Source organism: Drosophila melanogaster, chromosome 2R, assembly GCF_000001215.4.
Source record: "Drosophila melanogaster chromosome 2R".
Taxonomy (NCBI): domain Eukaryota; kingdom Metazoa; phylum Arthropoda; class Insecta; order Diptera; family Drosophilidae; genus Drosophila; species Drosophila melanogaster.
Window position 1 is genome coordinate 20,780,808 of NT_033778.4, and position 13,245 is coordinate 20,794,052.

Here is a 13,245-nt window from a genome sequence, read left to right on the forward strand (position 1 = left end):
TGAGTCCGATGTTGAAGATGTTGGAATCGCGGTGGATGTTGTCGACGACTCCGTCGATGAACTTGTAGTGGACGTTGTCGTAGAGTCCGTTGTGGAGGATGTTGGTATTGCGGTTGATGTGCTTTCGCTAGTTGTGGAAGTCGGAATTGCCGTGGATGTTGTCGTTGACTCCGTTGGTGAACTTGTGGTGGACGTTGTCGTAGAGTCCGTTGTCGAGGATGTTGGTATTGCGGTTGATGTGCTTTCGCTAGTTGTGGAAGTCGGAATTGCCGTGGATGTTGTCGTTGACTCCGTTGATGAACTTGTGGTGGACGTTGTCGTAGAGTCCGTTGTGGAGGATGTTGGTATTGCGGTTGATGTGCTTTCGCTAGTTGTGGAATTCGGAATTGCCGTGGATGTTGTCGTTGACTCCGTTGATGAACTTGTGGTGGACGTTGTCGTAGAGTCCGTTGACGAGGATGTTGGTAATGCGGTTGATGTGCTTTCGCTAGTTGTGGAAGTCGGAATTGCCGTGGATGTTGTCGACGACTCCGTCGATGAACTTGTAGTGGACGTTTTCGTAGAGTCCGTTGTGGAGGATGTTGGTATTGCGGTTGATGTGCTTTCGCTAGTTGTGGAAGTCGGAATTGCCGTGGATGTTGTCGTTGACTCCGTTGGTGAACTTGTGGTGGACGTTGTCGTAGAGTCCGTTGTCGAGGATGTTGGTATTGCGGTTGATGTGCTTTCGCTAGTTGTGGAAGTCGGAATTGCCGTGGATGTTGTCGTTGACTCCGTTGATGAACTTGTGGTGGACGTTGTCGTAGAGTCCGTTGTCGAGGATGTTGGTATTGCGGTTGATGTGCTTTCGCTAGTTGTGGAATTCGGAATTGCCGTGGATGTTGTCGTTGACTCCGTTGATGAACTTGTGGTGGACGTTGTCGTAGAGTCCGTTGACGAGGATGTTGGTAATGCGGTTGATGTGCTTTCGCTAGTTGTGGAAGTCGGAATTGCCGTGGATGTTGTCGTTGACTCCGTTGATGAACTTGTGGTGGACGTTGTCGTAGAGTCCGTTGTGGAGGATGTTGGTATTGCGGTTGATGTGCTTTCGCTAGTTGTGGAATTCGGAATTGCCGTGGATGTTGTCGTTGACTCCGTTGATGAACTTGTGGTGGACGTTGTCGTAGAGTCCGTTGACGAGGATGTTGGTAATGCGGTTGATGTGCTTTCGCTAGTTGTGGAAGTCGGAATTGCCGTGGATGTTGTCGTTGACTCCGTTGATGAACTTGTGGTGGACGTTGTCGTAGAGTCCGTTGTGGAGGATGTTGGTATTGCGGTTGATGTGCTTTCGCTAGTTGTGGAAGTCGGAATTGCCGTGGATGTTGTCGTTGACTCCGTTGATGAACTTGTGGTGGACGTTGTCGTAGAGTCCGTTGTGGAGGATGTTGGTATTGCGGTTGATGTGCTTTCGCTAGTTGTGGAAGTCGGAATTGCCGTGGATGTTGTCGTTGACTCCGTTGATGAACTTGTGGTGGACGTTGTCGTAGAGTCCGTTGTCGAGGATGTTGGTATTGCGGTTGATGTGCTTTCGCTAGTTGTGGAAGTCGGAATTGCCGTGGATGTTGTCGTTGACTCCGTTGATGAACTTGTGGTGGACGTTGTCGTAGAGTCCGTTGTGGAGGATGTTGGTATTGCGGTTGATGTGCTTTCGCTAGTTGTGGAAGTCGGAATTGCCGTGGATGTTGTCGTTGACTCCGTTGATGGACTTGTGGTGGACGTTGTCGTAGAGTCCGTTGTGGAGGATGTTGGGATCGCCGTGGATGTGCTTTCGCTAGTTGTGGAAGTCGGAATTGCCGTGGATGTGGTCGACAACTCCGTTGATGTAGTTGTGGTGGACGATGTGGATGCTGTTATCCTTTCGGTTGTTGTGGTGGACGTGGTCATGGGTGTGGATGATGTCGTCGAATCTGATGTAGCGCTTGTTGATGTTTGACACGCTGGAAGGTGAGGAAAGACTGCACAAATCGGCGTTTCAGTTGTTGAAATAACCGCTGTTGTCGTTGGAACCATCGGAGTTGTTGTTTGTGTGACTGTCGGTGTTGTTATAGTCTGGTATTGACCTGGAGCATATGATCCGTAAGGTCCGTACGGGCTATAATACCCATAAGGGTCATAATTAGCAACGTTTTGGTATGCACTCGCCCAATAATTATTATAATAGTTATTTAAATAATCGTTGTATTCGACATTCTGTTGATTGTTATTCGCCTGGTTTGATGGATTTTGATTATTAGTGTTTCCTGAATTTATTCCGATTCCAGTCAGCCTCGAAAATATTGTGGAAGCATCCCATACTGGTATCCTTATCTTTATTGATTGGCCCCATGCCTGACAGACTAGAATAAGCAGAAAGCTGGTGGTATTTAATATCATTCCGAACTGGGTTTAGCGGGGCACTCCGTCTGGCCTAGAACTGAAATGGTAGCGACTAAGAACGTGGTGTTTTATACAGAGGACTGATGTCGTAAAAATGAAATGTCACTATACGCAAACAAAAGAATGGATAAAATTTTTTTTTTTTTTTTTTATTTTACTTTGCTTTTATTTATTGAATCTTCTTGTATAAGAACTAACAATAAGTTTAAAAATCTTAACTATAACAAGTATTTTTTGAACAGTTGTATTATTTTTCCAACTGTTCTATGTTTAAACGGCCCTAATAATTTATTCGCTGGGTTGGTAGGTCCTTTCGCCGGAGACGGGAACGGCTGCTGAGCTGGATTAGACCTCGCGCTAGGTGGTTGGGGTGCGTGTGAAGCTTGCTATGGTATTTTTCCTTAAGTTCCGTGATTGCGTTGGTAACTGATGGGATATTTAAGTCTCTTTGGATGTTTTCACTCCGAACGTACCACGGTGCCCCAGTGATGGTTCTCAGAATCTTTGATTGTGCTCGCTGAATGATGTCAATATTGCTGTTGCTGGCATTGCCCCATAACTGTGAGCCATAGGTCCAGATTGGTTTCAATATAGAATTGTAGAGCAAGACCTTGTGATCTAGGCTGAGCGGAGAACCAGAGTTGATGAGCCAGTGTAAGTTGTTGGCTTTGAGTTTAAGTTGGGTTTTTTTGGCTTCAATGTGCCTGCGCCATGTGAGTCTTCTGTCTAGGTGTACTCCTAGGTACGTTACCTCGTCTGCTTTCGGGAGTGGTATGCTGTTCAACAAGAGCGGAGGACAGTCTTGTCTGTTTAGCGTAAACGTCACGTGCTTGCATTTTTGCTCGTTTACTTTTATTCGCCAGTCAGAGAGCCACTTCTCAATGTCGATGAGGTACAGTGCCAACTGTGCTGTAGCTTGGATAGGGGACCTTGAACGGCTAAGGATAGCTGTATCGTCGGCAAATGTGGATACCGTTAAGCGACTATTTGTAGGGATGTCGGCTGTATAGATGAGGTATAAGGTTGGCCCAAGAACGCTGCCTTGGGGGACTCCAGCCTCAATTGTATGAACAGTGGAAGTGGCAGTGTTGCACCGCACTGCAAACTTTCTGTCATAGAGGTAAGACTTTAGAAGTTTGTGTGTGCTTTCGGGTAGGGATGTTTTAATTTTAAACATTAGGCCGTCGAGCCAGACTTTGTCGAATGCTTGGGATACGTCTAAAAATACTGCTGTACAGTATTCGCGATATTCAAATGCAGTTCTTACTTCCGTTGTAATACGATTCACCTGTTCAATGGTTCCGTGGCTTTCGCGAAATCCAAATTGGTGGGCTGGGATTATATTGTGGTATATCAGATGTTGATTAAGTCGGATCAGCAGGCATTTTTCGAATAGTTTCGAAATGCATGAGAGTAGACTTATTGGTCTGTAAGATGAAGCGACTGTGTGGTTCTTACCAGGCTTTGGAATCATTATGATCTTCATCATCTTCCATCGTTGTGGAAAGTAACCAAGTTTGGTGATGGCATTAAAGAGCTTGGTTATGTAGCGAACTGCAGAATGTGGCAGCTGGATGATCATTTCCGGTGTTATAAGGTCGTAGCCGGGGGATTTTTTCGGGCTGAGATTGTCTTTGATTATTTTAGTTATTTCTTTAGGACGAAACACAATTGGGGTGTGTTGCTGATGGCGGTTTACGGGATAGGACGGTAGCGCGAATGTGCTAGTAGCCTGGTTTGGCGTGAACACATTTTGTAGGTGAGCGGCAAATGTGTTGGCTCTGTCTTCATCACTACGGGCCCAGCCACCTGATGAATTCCTTATCGGCAAAACGGTTTCAGTCGGTGGGCGAAGAGTTGAGTGGGCTCGCCACAGTGACTTTTGTTTTGTGCCTGTTGGTGTGAGTTGCTCTATGTATCGGCGCTGATCGTCGTCCTCTTCTTGTTTCAGAGCGTTGGCCAGTTTCCGTGTGGCTACTTTTAGCTTTTGTTTTGCAGTTGGGGATCTGGAAGATTGCCATTCTCTGCGTAAGCGACGTTTTACGTGGACGAGTTGCTCGATTTGTACGTTGGTCTTTTTTGAATTAATTGTATTATTTGTTATTTTGGGTGTTGCAGTAAGAGCTGCTGCAGTAAGGATGGATTGCAATGCACACGTGCAGCTCTCTATATCAGATTCAGTATTGAGTTTTGGGCTTAGCTCAATATGTGAACTTATATATTTTTTATACCTGAGCCAGTTTGTTTTGCTAGAGGTCAGTCTGGTTGGTGGTTTCACGTTTTCTGCGTATCGGCGGAGGTGAATTAGTACAGGCGAGTGATCAGATGAGAGATCCGGCAGACATTCAGCTTTAACCAAACTGCGGGAAATATTTTTCGTAACTGCGAAGTCGATCAGGTCTGGCAGCTTATTGGGGTCTGATGGCCAGTATGTAGGACTCCCGGGGGAAACATGGTCAAGTTTATTAGTGGCTTTTATTATCGTCTTATAAAGCTGTTTTCCTTTTGGGTTCACAAGTCGCGATCCCCAGTGAGTATGTTTAGCGTTGTAGTCGCCTGCTGCAATGAAGTGTGGCCCTAGTGCTTGGAAGAAATCCAGGAATTGAGCTTCTAATACTGTGAAACGGGGGGGGCAGTATACGGCCGCTAGTGTAAGGAGAGTGTTGTCATCCAGCTGAATGTTGATAGATGTGGCCTGAAGATGATTTTCCGCAAATTCTTTGTAAAAGTGGTGCTTCATACGGTTCCTTATGAGTATGGCGGTGCCACCGTGTGCTTTTCCGTCGGGATGATTTGTACCGTAGAAATGGTAGTCTCTTATTTGAAAATTGTATTTGCTTGTGAGATGAGTTTCCGAAAGAAGCATTACGTCGATATGCTTCTCATGTAGGAATTGAGCTAGCTCAAGTTTGCGCTGTGAAACGCCATTGGCGTTCCACGTAGCTATGCGTAAGGTAGCCATTATTTATTTGATTGTTGGGCTACAAGCATTTGTATCAAAAGGTTTTGATTACGCATCATGTCTTGAATGGTGGTCTTCATAAATGTCATAAATTCCATCATGCTCTGTTGTAAGGCTTGCATCATAGCTTCAGTTTTTGTTTCCTGCTGCGCAGCTGGGTGATAGTTTTGTTGTGTGTCTAATTTTGTGTGCACTTCATGTGGAGTTCGGGAGTTTTGGGTTGGAGGCGTCATACCTGATTTTAAAACGTTAGCAAATGTTGTCTTGTTAGTGTTGAATGTAGGCCAGGGAGCGAAACTAGCTGCTTTCGAGAAAATTACTTCAGGATTTGTCTCTGATGGTATCAGGGTAGCTGATCCTTGGTGTGCCCGCGCCGTGTTCATTCTTTTGTGAAGACGGATTTTCAGCTCTTTGTAGATTGGACAGCCTCTGTAGTTTGCTGTGTGATTGCCCCCGCAGTTATTACATTTTTTCTCGCATGCATTTTCTTTGTTAATTTGACACTGTTTGGAGTCGTGGAGATCTCCACAGACTACGCACACCGGGCGAAGTGTACAATATGACCTCGTGTGGCCATACTCTTGGCAGTTTGTACATTGTACAGGAGCGTTGCGTTTGTGCGGCTCTTCTACCGTGATCCTACGGTGCAAAAGGAGCTGGAGTTTGTAAATTGGGTGAACCTCGTTTTTTCTAGGAGGCTTGTTTTCTGGTTCAAGCTCAATCTTGAAGAGTGGTTGGGGCTGCCTGTTTCTGTTTTTGATATTGAACACGTTTTTGGCGTAAAATCCCTTTTCCTTTAGCGCCTCAGTTATCTCTTCGGGCGTAACATCAGACTCAATGCCCTTCAGGACTACTTGCAGGCCCTTGCTGCTTTTAAGCTGGTAGGTGTAGAAGCCTATTTTTTGTGCGGTAAAATAGTTTGTGACTTTTCTGTAGTCGTCCTCCGTTTTCGTCTGAAGTTTGATTTCGTTGATAGAACCTCTTACGAGGGGAGTTATATGAAAGCTATCTTTCCCAATAAGGCCAATCAAAGTATTTACAAGACGGCTTGTGCTCTTCTCGCGGATGTATATTGGCGGAGGCTTTGTTTTCTTCGGTTCGATATCAACGGATCCCAGCGGCACGTCCTCAGCGGTATCTACCAGCAAGGCAAATCTGTTGGTATTTGCAGGGGCTACATTTTTGATCAAGGTAGAGTTATCGCGTGTATTTTTCGGCTTGTTTCCCAAATCTGAATTTTCCGGGCTGAGCTTTCGCTTTATTGTAATGTAGCGGTCCATTCCAGTCTGCCAGGTCGACCCAGCTTTTTTGTTTACGTTTTCGTTTTGTTTTGCTGGCAGTGCAGCAGTACCGTTTATTGCTAGCGGTTTTGCTTTCGCTGACTTAGTCAGACCGTGAGCGGGTGCAGCCGATGACGAGGCAGAGCGGGCTGCCGGTCCCTCTCCAGCTGTTGTTGTTGGAGGTAGCGGGGCTTCTGTCGGAGCCAATAGAGCGGGAGAGCAGGAGCGCGCTCTTTCTTGATTTGTTGGTAGAAGAAGGTTTCCTGGGCTATGGGTTATTGACCGCTCGATGTCTGCGTTTGGGATTGTCGGTGAGACGTAGGAGAAGTACGCGTTGTTGCGCTGAATTGAGAGTCGGCGTTCGTCATGCTCGCGCTGACGCTGGGCGCGAGTGTCATTCTGACTCATAGTTTTATTATTTAAGATAACAATTCACTATGTATTTAAGCGATCTTGCATCGCATAGAGCGTCTCTTTCGCTTTCAGATTTTTTATTTAGTTTATTTTATTTGGCGTTCACTTCACTCAAAACAACCGATTTTGTGCGGAGCACGATAAAAACGTCTTCACACGTCGGCGATCGAATTATACATGTACTTTATACTTAAAATTAACTTGATAAATTCTAAGTTCTACGTCTTCCAAGCTGACGGTCGACGCCTTCAGTGGTGCAAATGCTAATTAGTTCTTATAATTACCATTTACCCGAGTTTTAGTCTCTAAACATAAACCATTCCCGGGTTCTTGTATCAATTATATAACAAAAGAAAGCCCATTAGTTGTTCGGATGATTTTGTTTTGACTTTATTGAATAAATTAAATGTTGGTTGTCTGAAATACATTAAAGTTGCTTTTCTATTTCTTTCCCTCATATCCGAAGTAAGGAGATGGCTGAGCCCTGCGGTAAATATTCTGATATGGAATATACACAGGCTCGGACTGTGCATCAGCTGATGCCACTGCGGAGCCACGGACGTAGATCTGATTGGAACTGATGCGATGCAGATCGTAGGGATTGACCAGAGAGCTGTGCACATAGCGGTAGGGCAGAGGAGTGGTTTGAATCCGCGCATTTTGCACCGCCGTGGAAGTGGTGTCCGTGTCTGCGGGTGCCACAGCAGTGGAAGTGGTCGGAGATGCCGTTGTTGTGGTTTGAGTGGCCACGGCAGTCGAGGTGGTATCGGATCCATCAGAAGTAGCCACTGCTGTGGAGGTGGTTGGAGATGCAGTGGTTGTGGATTGGGTCGCTACAGCGGTCGAAGTGGTTGGTGATCCTGTAGATGTGGGAATGGCGGTGGACGTTGTTGGAGTTGCCGTAGAGGTAGGATTGGCGGTGGAGGTCGTAGACGTAGACGATGTAGTGTCGGGAGCAGCAGTCGTCGAAGTCACTTGGTTATTATTATTATTATTTAGGCTGGCTAAGTAAAGGCTATACAAATACGCGTTGTAAGCCGCCTGAGCCTCGTAGTACTGCTGCCACTGGCTGCTGTAATACTCATTCAGGTAAGCCTCGTATTCCGCTTGAGCATTGCTGTTGCTTGAGGAACTAGGACGTGAGCCACCTCCTCCACCACCTCCGCCACCTCCGCCACCGCCTCCTCCTGTTAGAGCCGAGACTATGCTTCCCACGGTGTAGACGGGAAAACTGAAGGACTGACCCCAGGCCTGGCCAGTCAGCAGCAAGACCAATCCAATGGTCTTAAACAACATTATGAAGAGAGTTTCTACGGTGCTCCGGTTAGTTCAGAACTAATGTGATGGCTCCATGATGCGAACAGTTTTATACAGTTGGTCGGGTGTCATAAATTGAATTGTGTCTGAGACCTACATAGGACCGGACTAAAACACGAGCTGCAGATCAAAATGCGATCTGGGCTTGGTGTGGAGACCCAAAGCGATCATTTGAATTTTTATTGTTTTGGCTCGCGAAATCACAGAAGTGAACCGAAAGTTTATTTCACATAACTTAGTAGACTAATGGGCTAACATAGTCAGCAGAGTTCTACTTAACGAACCAACTGCAAAACAAAGCTATTTTACAAACCATCTTTCCCTATGATTTTTATTTTCTTTATTGATAAAAATAGTAGGCTAGCCAACTCGATAATAATAGGGCGTAGGCCCATATATAGGTCTATAGTAAACGGTACTAGTTGGAGGTCTATAATAGAGGGCAGGGTTTTGTTGCGGATTCGCAGCCGGACGTTTGGTAGTCCGCTGCAGAATTTTGTTAACCGGCTGCTCGACATCATCCAAATCGTACTTGATGCGCGATCCATTCTTAAAGTCTATATAATCAACATCTTCATCGTTATCAGATCCATCGGCATCTTTTTGTACAGCCGGCTTTCGAGTGGTAGTAGTCGCCTGGGCAATGAAGTCTGATAGAACGGCGGGCGAAATTGTGGGAGATCCTGGCTGCTGTAAGCCCAGAAGGATTCCTTGCAGAAACTGCTCTCGTACCTCGTTGTTGGATTGATCAGAATTCACGATCTCATCCGACTGGGGCTTTTTCATGATCGCACTGTTCGTGTTAGCCGGTGTCTCATCTTGGGGCCTTAGGATGGGTATATGTGGCTGGGCTGCCGATAGCGCCAGGATATATAGCCAGGGTATTGCTGTTCGAATCTGCTCCTGTCCCGAGTTCATATCACTTGCATTTGCCAAATGGCTGGCCGCGACCACTGAACACAGTAGAAATCCGATCTGTTTCATATCGAAACGCGGTCGACTTTAAACTAAGTTTGTCTGCCCATTCGGCTTGCATATTTAGCAAATGTCTGCACCGTAAGATATTAAAATGCTAATTTAGGTTCATTAATAAGTTGGCGATCAGAGAAATAGATCGCGTCTCTCTTAGTTTTCTTTATTTTCTTTGTGTTGTTTATCTGTTTTATTTGTTTACTATCGGTTAATTTGAACTGAATTAGCAGCAAAGATGCCTTTGCGACAGGTGCTTTTTAATGGGCCTATTTTGCTATGAAATCAGAGTTTGTATTTTGTTTTCGCTTATAGATCTAAAGGAATGTACACGAAATCTCAATTTGTTTGGTAATAAAGAATTAAGTAAGTGTAAGTTTATTTTTTAGCCACATACTTAATTGGCTGTTGTAATTGCAGTGGATATGGTTGGAGTTGCCTTATTTGTGGCTTGCGTCGCCGTCGATTTGGTTTGGTTTTCTTTCGAGTTAAAAATCGCACTTTAATTGGTAGAAATTGCCGTAGTCGTCGCAGTAGAGGTTGTAGGAATGGATATGACTGTGCTTGGGGCTGCGTTGGCTTAGGGCGATTGCGGTGTCCACGATGACCATGGTGTGCACGGTATTTATAGGGATCATATACCGCATATGGTCCGTAGCTTTCGTAGGGACTATAAACTGTGTAAAGTCCATAATATTGATTGTAGGCCGCTTGAGTTAGATAGAACTGCTGCCATTGATTGCTGTAATACTCGTTCAGATAGGCATTGTAATCCGACAGAGTCTTGTTTTTATGATTGCTGATGGATTGTTTGGGGCGAGAGTTAAGACCGCTTGAGATCTGAAAGCCCAAATCTTTAAGATCTATACGCACGAGTTCTCCCAAGGACTGACCGATGAACATAAGAAGTAGGCCGACTATTTTAATCGACATTTTATTTAAAAAAAGACTACACGGCGCAGCTCGGCTTCGACAAAACTGATGCTGAAGCCTTTGGGTTCTGTAGTTTTATAAATCTTTCACGGGGTCATCATATGGTCTGAAGCTCAAAACTATGAGCCGAGAACATGGGTTCAACCCACGATTTAAATTTTTATAGACTTGGCTAATGGAAAGCATAACTTATAAACGTGCTAAGCCGCCACAGAGCGATGGCCTAGCGTATCTATCCCTAATCGTCTCGGATCAAAGGTATCAAATCAAGAAAAAGCATGAATTTTACATAATTATAACCGAGTCGTGGCCTCTGCCAAAATATTTTCATCACATTCAAATCAAAACAGAGTAAAACGTGAATATTCATCATCTCAAAAATTTCATTTTATTTATATTTTAGTCCGGAAAAGTCAGGGGAGGCTGATCCAATTGTTCACTCAATATTATACATATGTCGGGTCATACTAAAAGAAATCGAGTTAAAACCAATTCAATTGAAAATTTACAGATCCCACTTACCTGCCATTCGTTCTCAAGAATCGGAATCCTAAAGGATTGCACATTGGTGGTCTGGGATTTGGTGGACATCAGATTCCGTACCAAAATCCGTCGTGGAACACCTTGTCTTACAGTCTTAACTCGTGCGCGGGGCAAAACCACTGGACTCGCAAAGGACCGATATGGATTCCAGTATAGAGGCTCCTGGGAGACGTCGTTAAAGGCTCTGGAATTCAGGTTTACATACTGGATATTTGGCTGGCGGCCAAACAAGGACCTTAAGAAATTCCGAAGAGGAGTGTTGCCTGAATTTCCGTTGCTCAAGCTACTGATAAGTTGAAAATTTTGACTAGTTGCGTTCGCATTGATCGTGAGATTCCTTCGCAATCCGTTGCGTAAGAAATGTCTTCCGCCAATGACCTGAACTTGCGATGAGGACGGGTAGATTACTTGTACGCCAGGTGATCCAAAAACTTGGTAATCCTGTCCTGCAATCGTGTTAGCTTGGAGCAGCAGAGCAAGACCAATCAAAGTGGCTAACATGACGGAGTTATTAGTTAGGCCTTCTTAGTTCGAGAGTTCTTTTTAAGATTCTGCCAGGCACTGTTGGTTGCCACCTCTTATATAATCAAAGGCGAACACTTATCTAAATTGTTATTAATGGATCGATATGTGGGGTCGAACGCCTATAAATTTAAGTCAATTCGGTTGGCCAAGACATATATACCGGTATCAACTTGTATCTAGAAGACATATATTCTGGGCACGCCAGATTACATTAAAGATTAAGTTAACGCGGGAAGTGACCTTTTGCGTAGGTGACCTTTTCCATGAAGAGAACGTTCAATTGGTAGCCAAATCATTTATGAGTTAACATTTTTTCTTAAAACTATCCCCCTTTATAGTTGTAAACAACTTTCTTTGGTTAATTGATGTTTGACATGTTTTTACTCCCAAGAATTCCACGTTTGATAATCTTCCGCGGATTTTATCGGCACCAGTGAAGTTTATTCCAACAGCTGCCACAGAGTAATAAAATAGATTTAATCACTTTTCAGCTGGCCAGCTGGGTTTTTGGCAACAAAAATGCTGAACCGTTAGCTAGCTAATCCATAACGCCGATCTCAACAAATAAAAGCTAGTAACTTGTTGGGCGTGTTATGAGCTGATTTAAATAGCCAAACTAATTTACATGCAGACTTGGCAGACGAAGTGACTAGACGTTTTTTTTTTTTGTGCAAAAGTTTGGACTTTTTACCAGAATATCATTTGAAAACTTTTAAGAACTGGGTTAATGTTTATGGGCAATAACTTAAAGGGTTGTCTTTTGCATTTCTTTTGGCGAATGTGACAAGTATAAAAGCGCAGCTGATGCCATCTGTCAATCAGTTCAAAGCGAACACCCTCTTCACCATGAGCACCAAACTGGTACTCTTCCTGTGCCTGGCGCTCTTCGGAGCCATGGCAATGGCCATTCCCCTGGAGGAGAATCTTGAGCAGAACTCGGAGGTGGAGAACAGCCAGGAGTTGAATAGCGTCGAGGAGAACGACGCCGAGGCGGATCCATCGACGTGGCGTAAGCTCTTCGGCAGCGAAGGCAGTGCCGGCAACCTGGTCGTCAGCTTCCCCCAGACCACCACTACCACCACCAAGAAATCCAAGACGACCAAGCGGCCATACTACCCGTACCCACCCAAGTACCCGCCCTACCCGCCTTATCCACACTACTCACCGTACCCGGCTCCACCGTACCCCTATCCCGGCTACTATCCACCTCCCCCACCACCGTATCCATATCCATATCCCGGACATGGTGGACATAGTGGAAGCGGCGGACATGATAGCGGACACGGAGGACATCATCACCACACGACTACCACCACCACCACAACGACCACCACCAAGAAGCCCAACCACGGACAGTATCCACCACCACCACCACCACCACCCTACTACCCGCCGTACCCATACTACCCACCCCCACCACCACCACCACCACTACCACCACCGAGCAACGATTCCGGTGAATCCAGCGAGACTTCCGCCAAGATTTGCAAGAAGTTCTTCGGTATTGGACTCATCTGCACGTAGATTATAGATCTTTCGATCAACATTTAAAACCAGCTCAATATTTATTTATTTCTAATTTATTAATCGAATAAACAATTGGCGAACACTCAACTTGTTTTTAGTGGCATTGAAATTTTTAGCTTGAGTTTCATAGAGTTTCCATTTCGCAAATGCACTATTAAATTTGTTTGCATCCAAATTTCCAGCATCAATTTAACGTGCCCTGCGGCATTTCACACTTGTCATCTTGAAGACATATTCATTTAGAATGGTCCCACAAGATTTGTTCGAATTGATACAAAATCTCAATAAATATGGTTAGGCTGTCAGTGGGTTCAACGTTTTGTGTCGCCACAGGTGCCGTGGAGATTGGTTTCCTAATTGACA

The 13,245-nt window shown here is 45.0% G+C and overlaps 6 protein-coding genes across 6 annotated transcripts in view, besides 1 other annotated feature; 1 reads left to right on the forward strand and 5 right to left on the reverse strand.

The window, feature by feature from the left end:
• CG44666 (uncharacterized protein) overlaps positions 1 to 2,409 on the reverse strand; it is a gene marked incomplete at both ends in the record, with an annotated part of 3,225 nt that extends 816 nt beyond the window's left edge. Inside the window, 1 exon segment of the mRNA NM_001370028.1 lies at positions 2 to 2,409. Coding sequence (NP_001356965.1) covers positions 2 to 2,409 — 2,408 coding nt within the window.
• A 1,817-nt stretch (positions 2,410 to 4,226) lies between these two features.
• Positions 4,227 to 7,241: a mobile genetic element.
• A 146-nt stretch (positions 7,242 to 7,387) lies between these two features.
• Positions 7,388 to 8,410, reverse strand: CG43666 (uncharacterized protein). Its single transcript, NM_001274178.2, has one exon. It carries the CDS (start codon positions 8,362 to 8,364, stop codon positions 7,510 to 7,512), a length of 855 nt encoding a protein of 284 aa, NP_001261107.1. The 5' UTR covers positions 8,365 to 8,410; the 3' UTR covers positions 7,388 to 7,509.
• Positions 8,411 to 8,487: 77 nt separating this feature from the next.
• On the reverse strand, positions 8,488 to 9,394 carry CG43667 (uncharacterized protein). Its single transcript, NM_001274179.2, has one exon. It carries the CDS (start codon positions 9,367 to 9,369, stop codon positions 8,746 to 8,748), a length of 624 nt encoding a protein of 207 aa, NP_001261108.1. The 5' UTR covers positions 9,370 to 9,394; the 3' UTR covers positions 8,488 to 8,745.
• Positions 9,395 to 9,437: 43 nt separating this feature from the next.
• Positions 9,438 to 10,340, reverse strand: CG43677 (uncharacterized protein). The gene has a single exon (NM_001274180.2). The coding sequence runs from the start codon at positions 10,285 to 10,287 to the stop codon at positions 9,733 to 9,735; it is 555 nt and encodes a 184-aa protein (NP_001261109.1). The 5' UTR covers positions 10,288 to 10,340; the 3' UTR covers positions 9,438 to 9,732.
• A 314-nt stretch (positions 10,341 to 10,654) lies between these two features.
• On the reverse strand, positions 10,655 to 11,385 carry CG43668 (uncharacterized protein). Its single transcript, NM_001274181.2, has 2 exons — positions 10,810 to 11,385; positions 10,655 to 10,754 (listed from the first exon to the last, which is right to left on the reverse strand). The coding sequence occupies exons 1-2, from the start codon at positions 11,329 to 11,331 to the stop codon at positions 10,734 to 10,736; spliced, it is 543 nt and encodes a 180-aa protein (NP_001261110.1). The 5' UTR covers positions 11,332 to 11,385; the 3' UTR covers positions 10,655 to 10,733.
• A 789-nt stretch (positions 11,386 to 12,174) lies between these two features.
• CG15225 (uncharacterized protein) lies at positions 12,175 to 12,988 on the forward strand. Its single transcript, NM_137672.2, has one exon. It carries the CDS (start codon positions 12,202 to 12,204, stop codon positions 12,877 to 12,879), a length of 678 nt encoding a protein of 225 aa, NP_611516.2. The 5' UTR covers positions 12,175 to 12,201; the 3' UTR covers positions 12,880 to 12,988.
• The last annotated feature ends 257 nt before the right edge of the window (positions 12,989 to 13,245 follow it).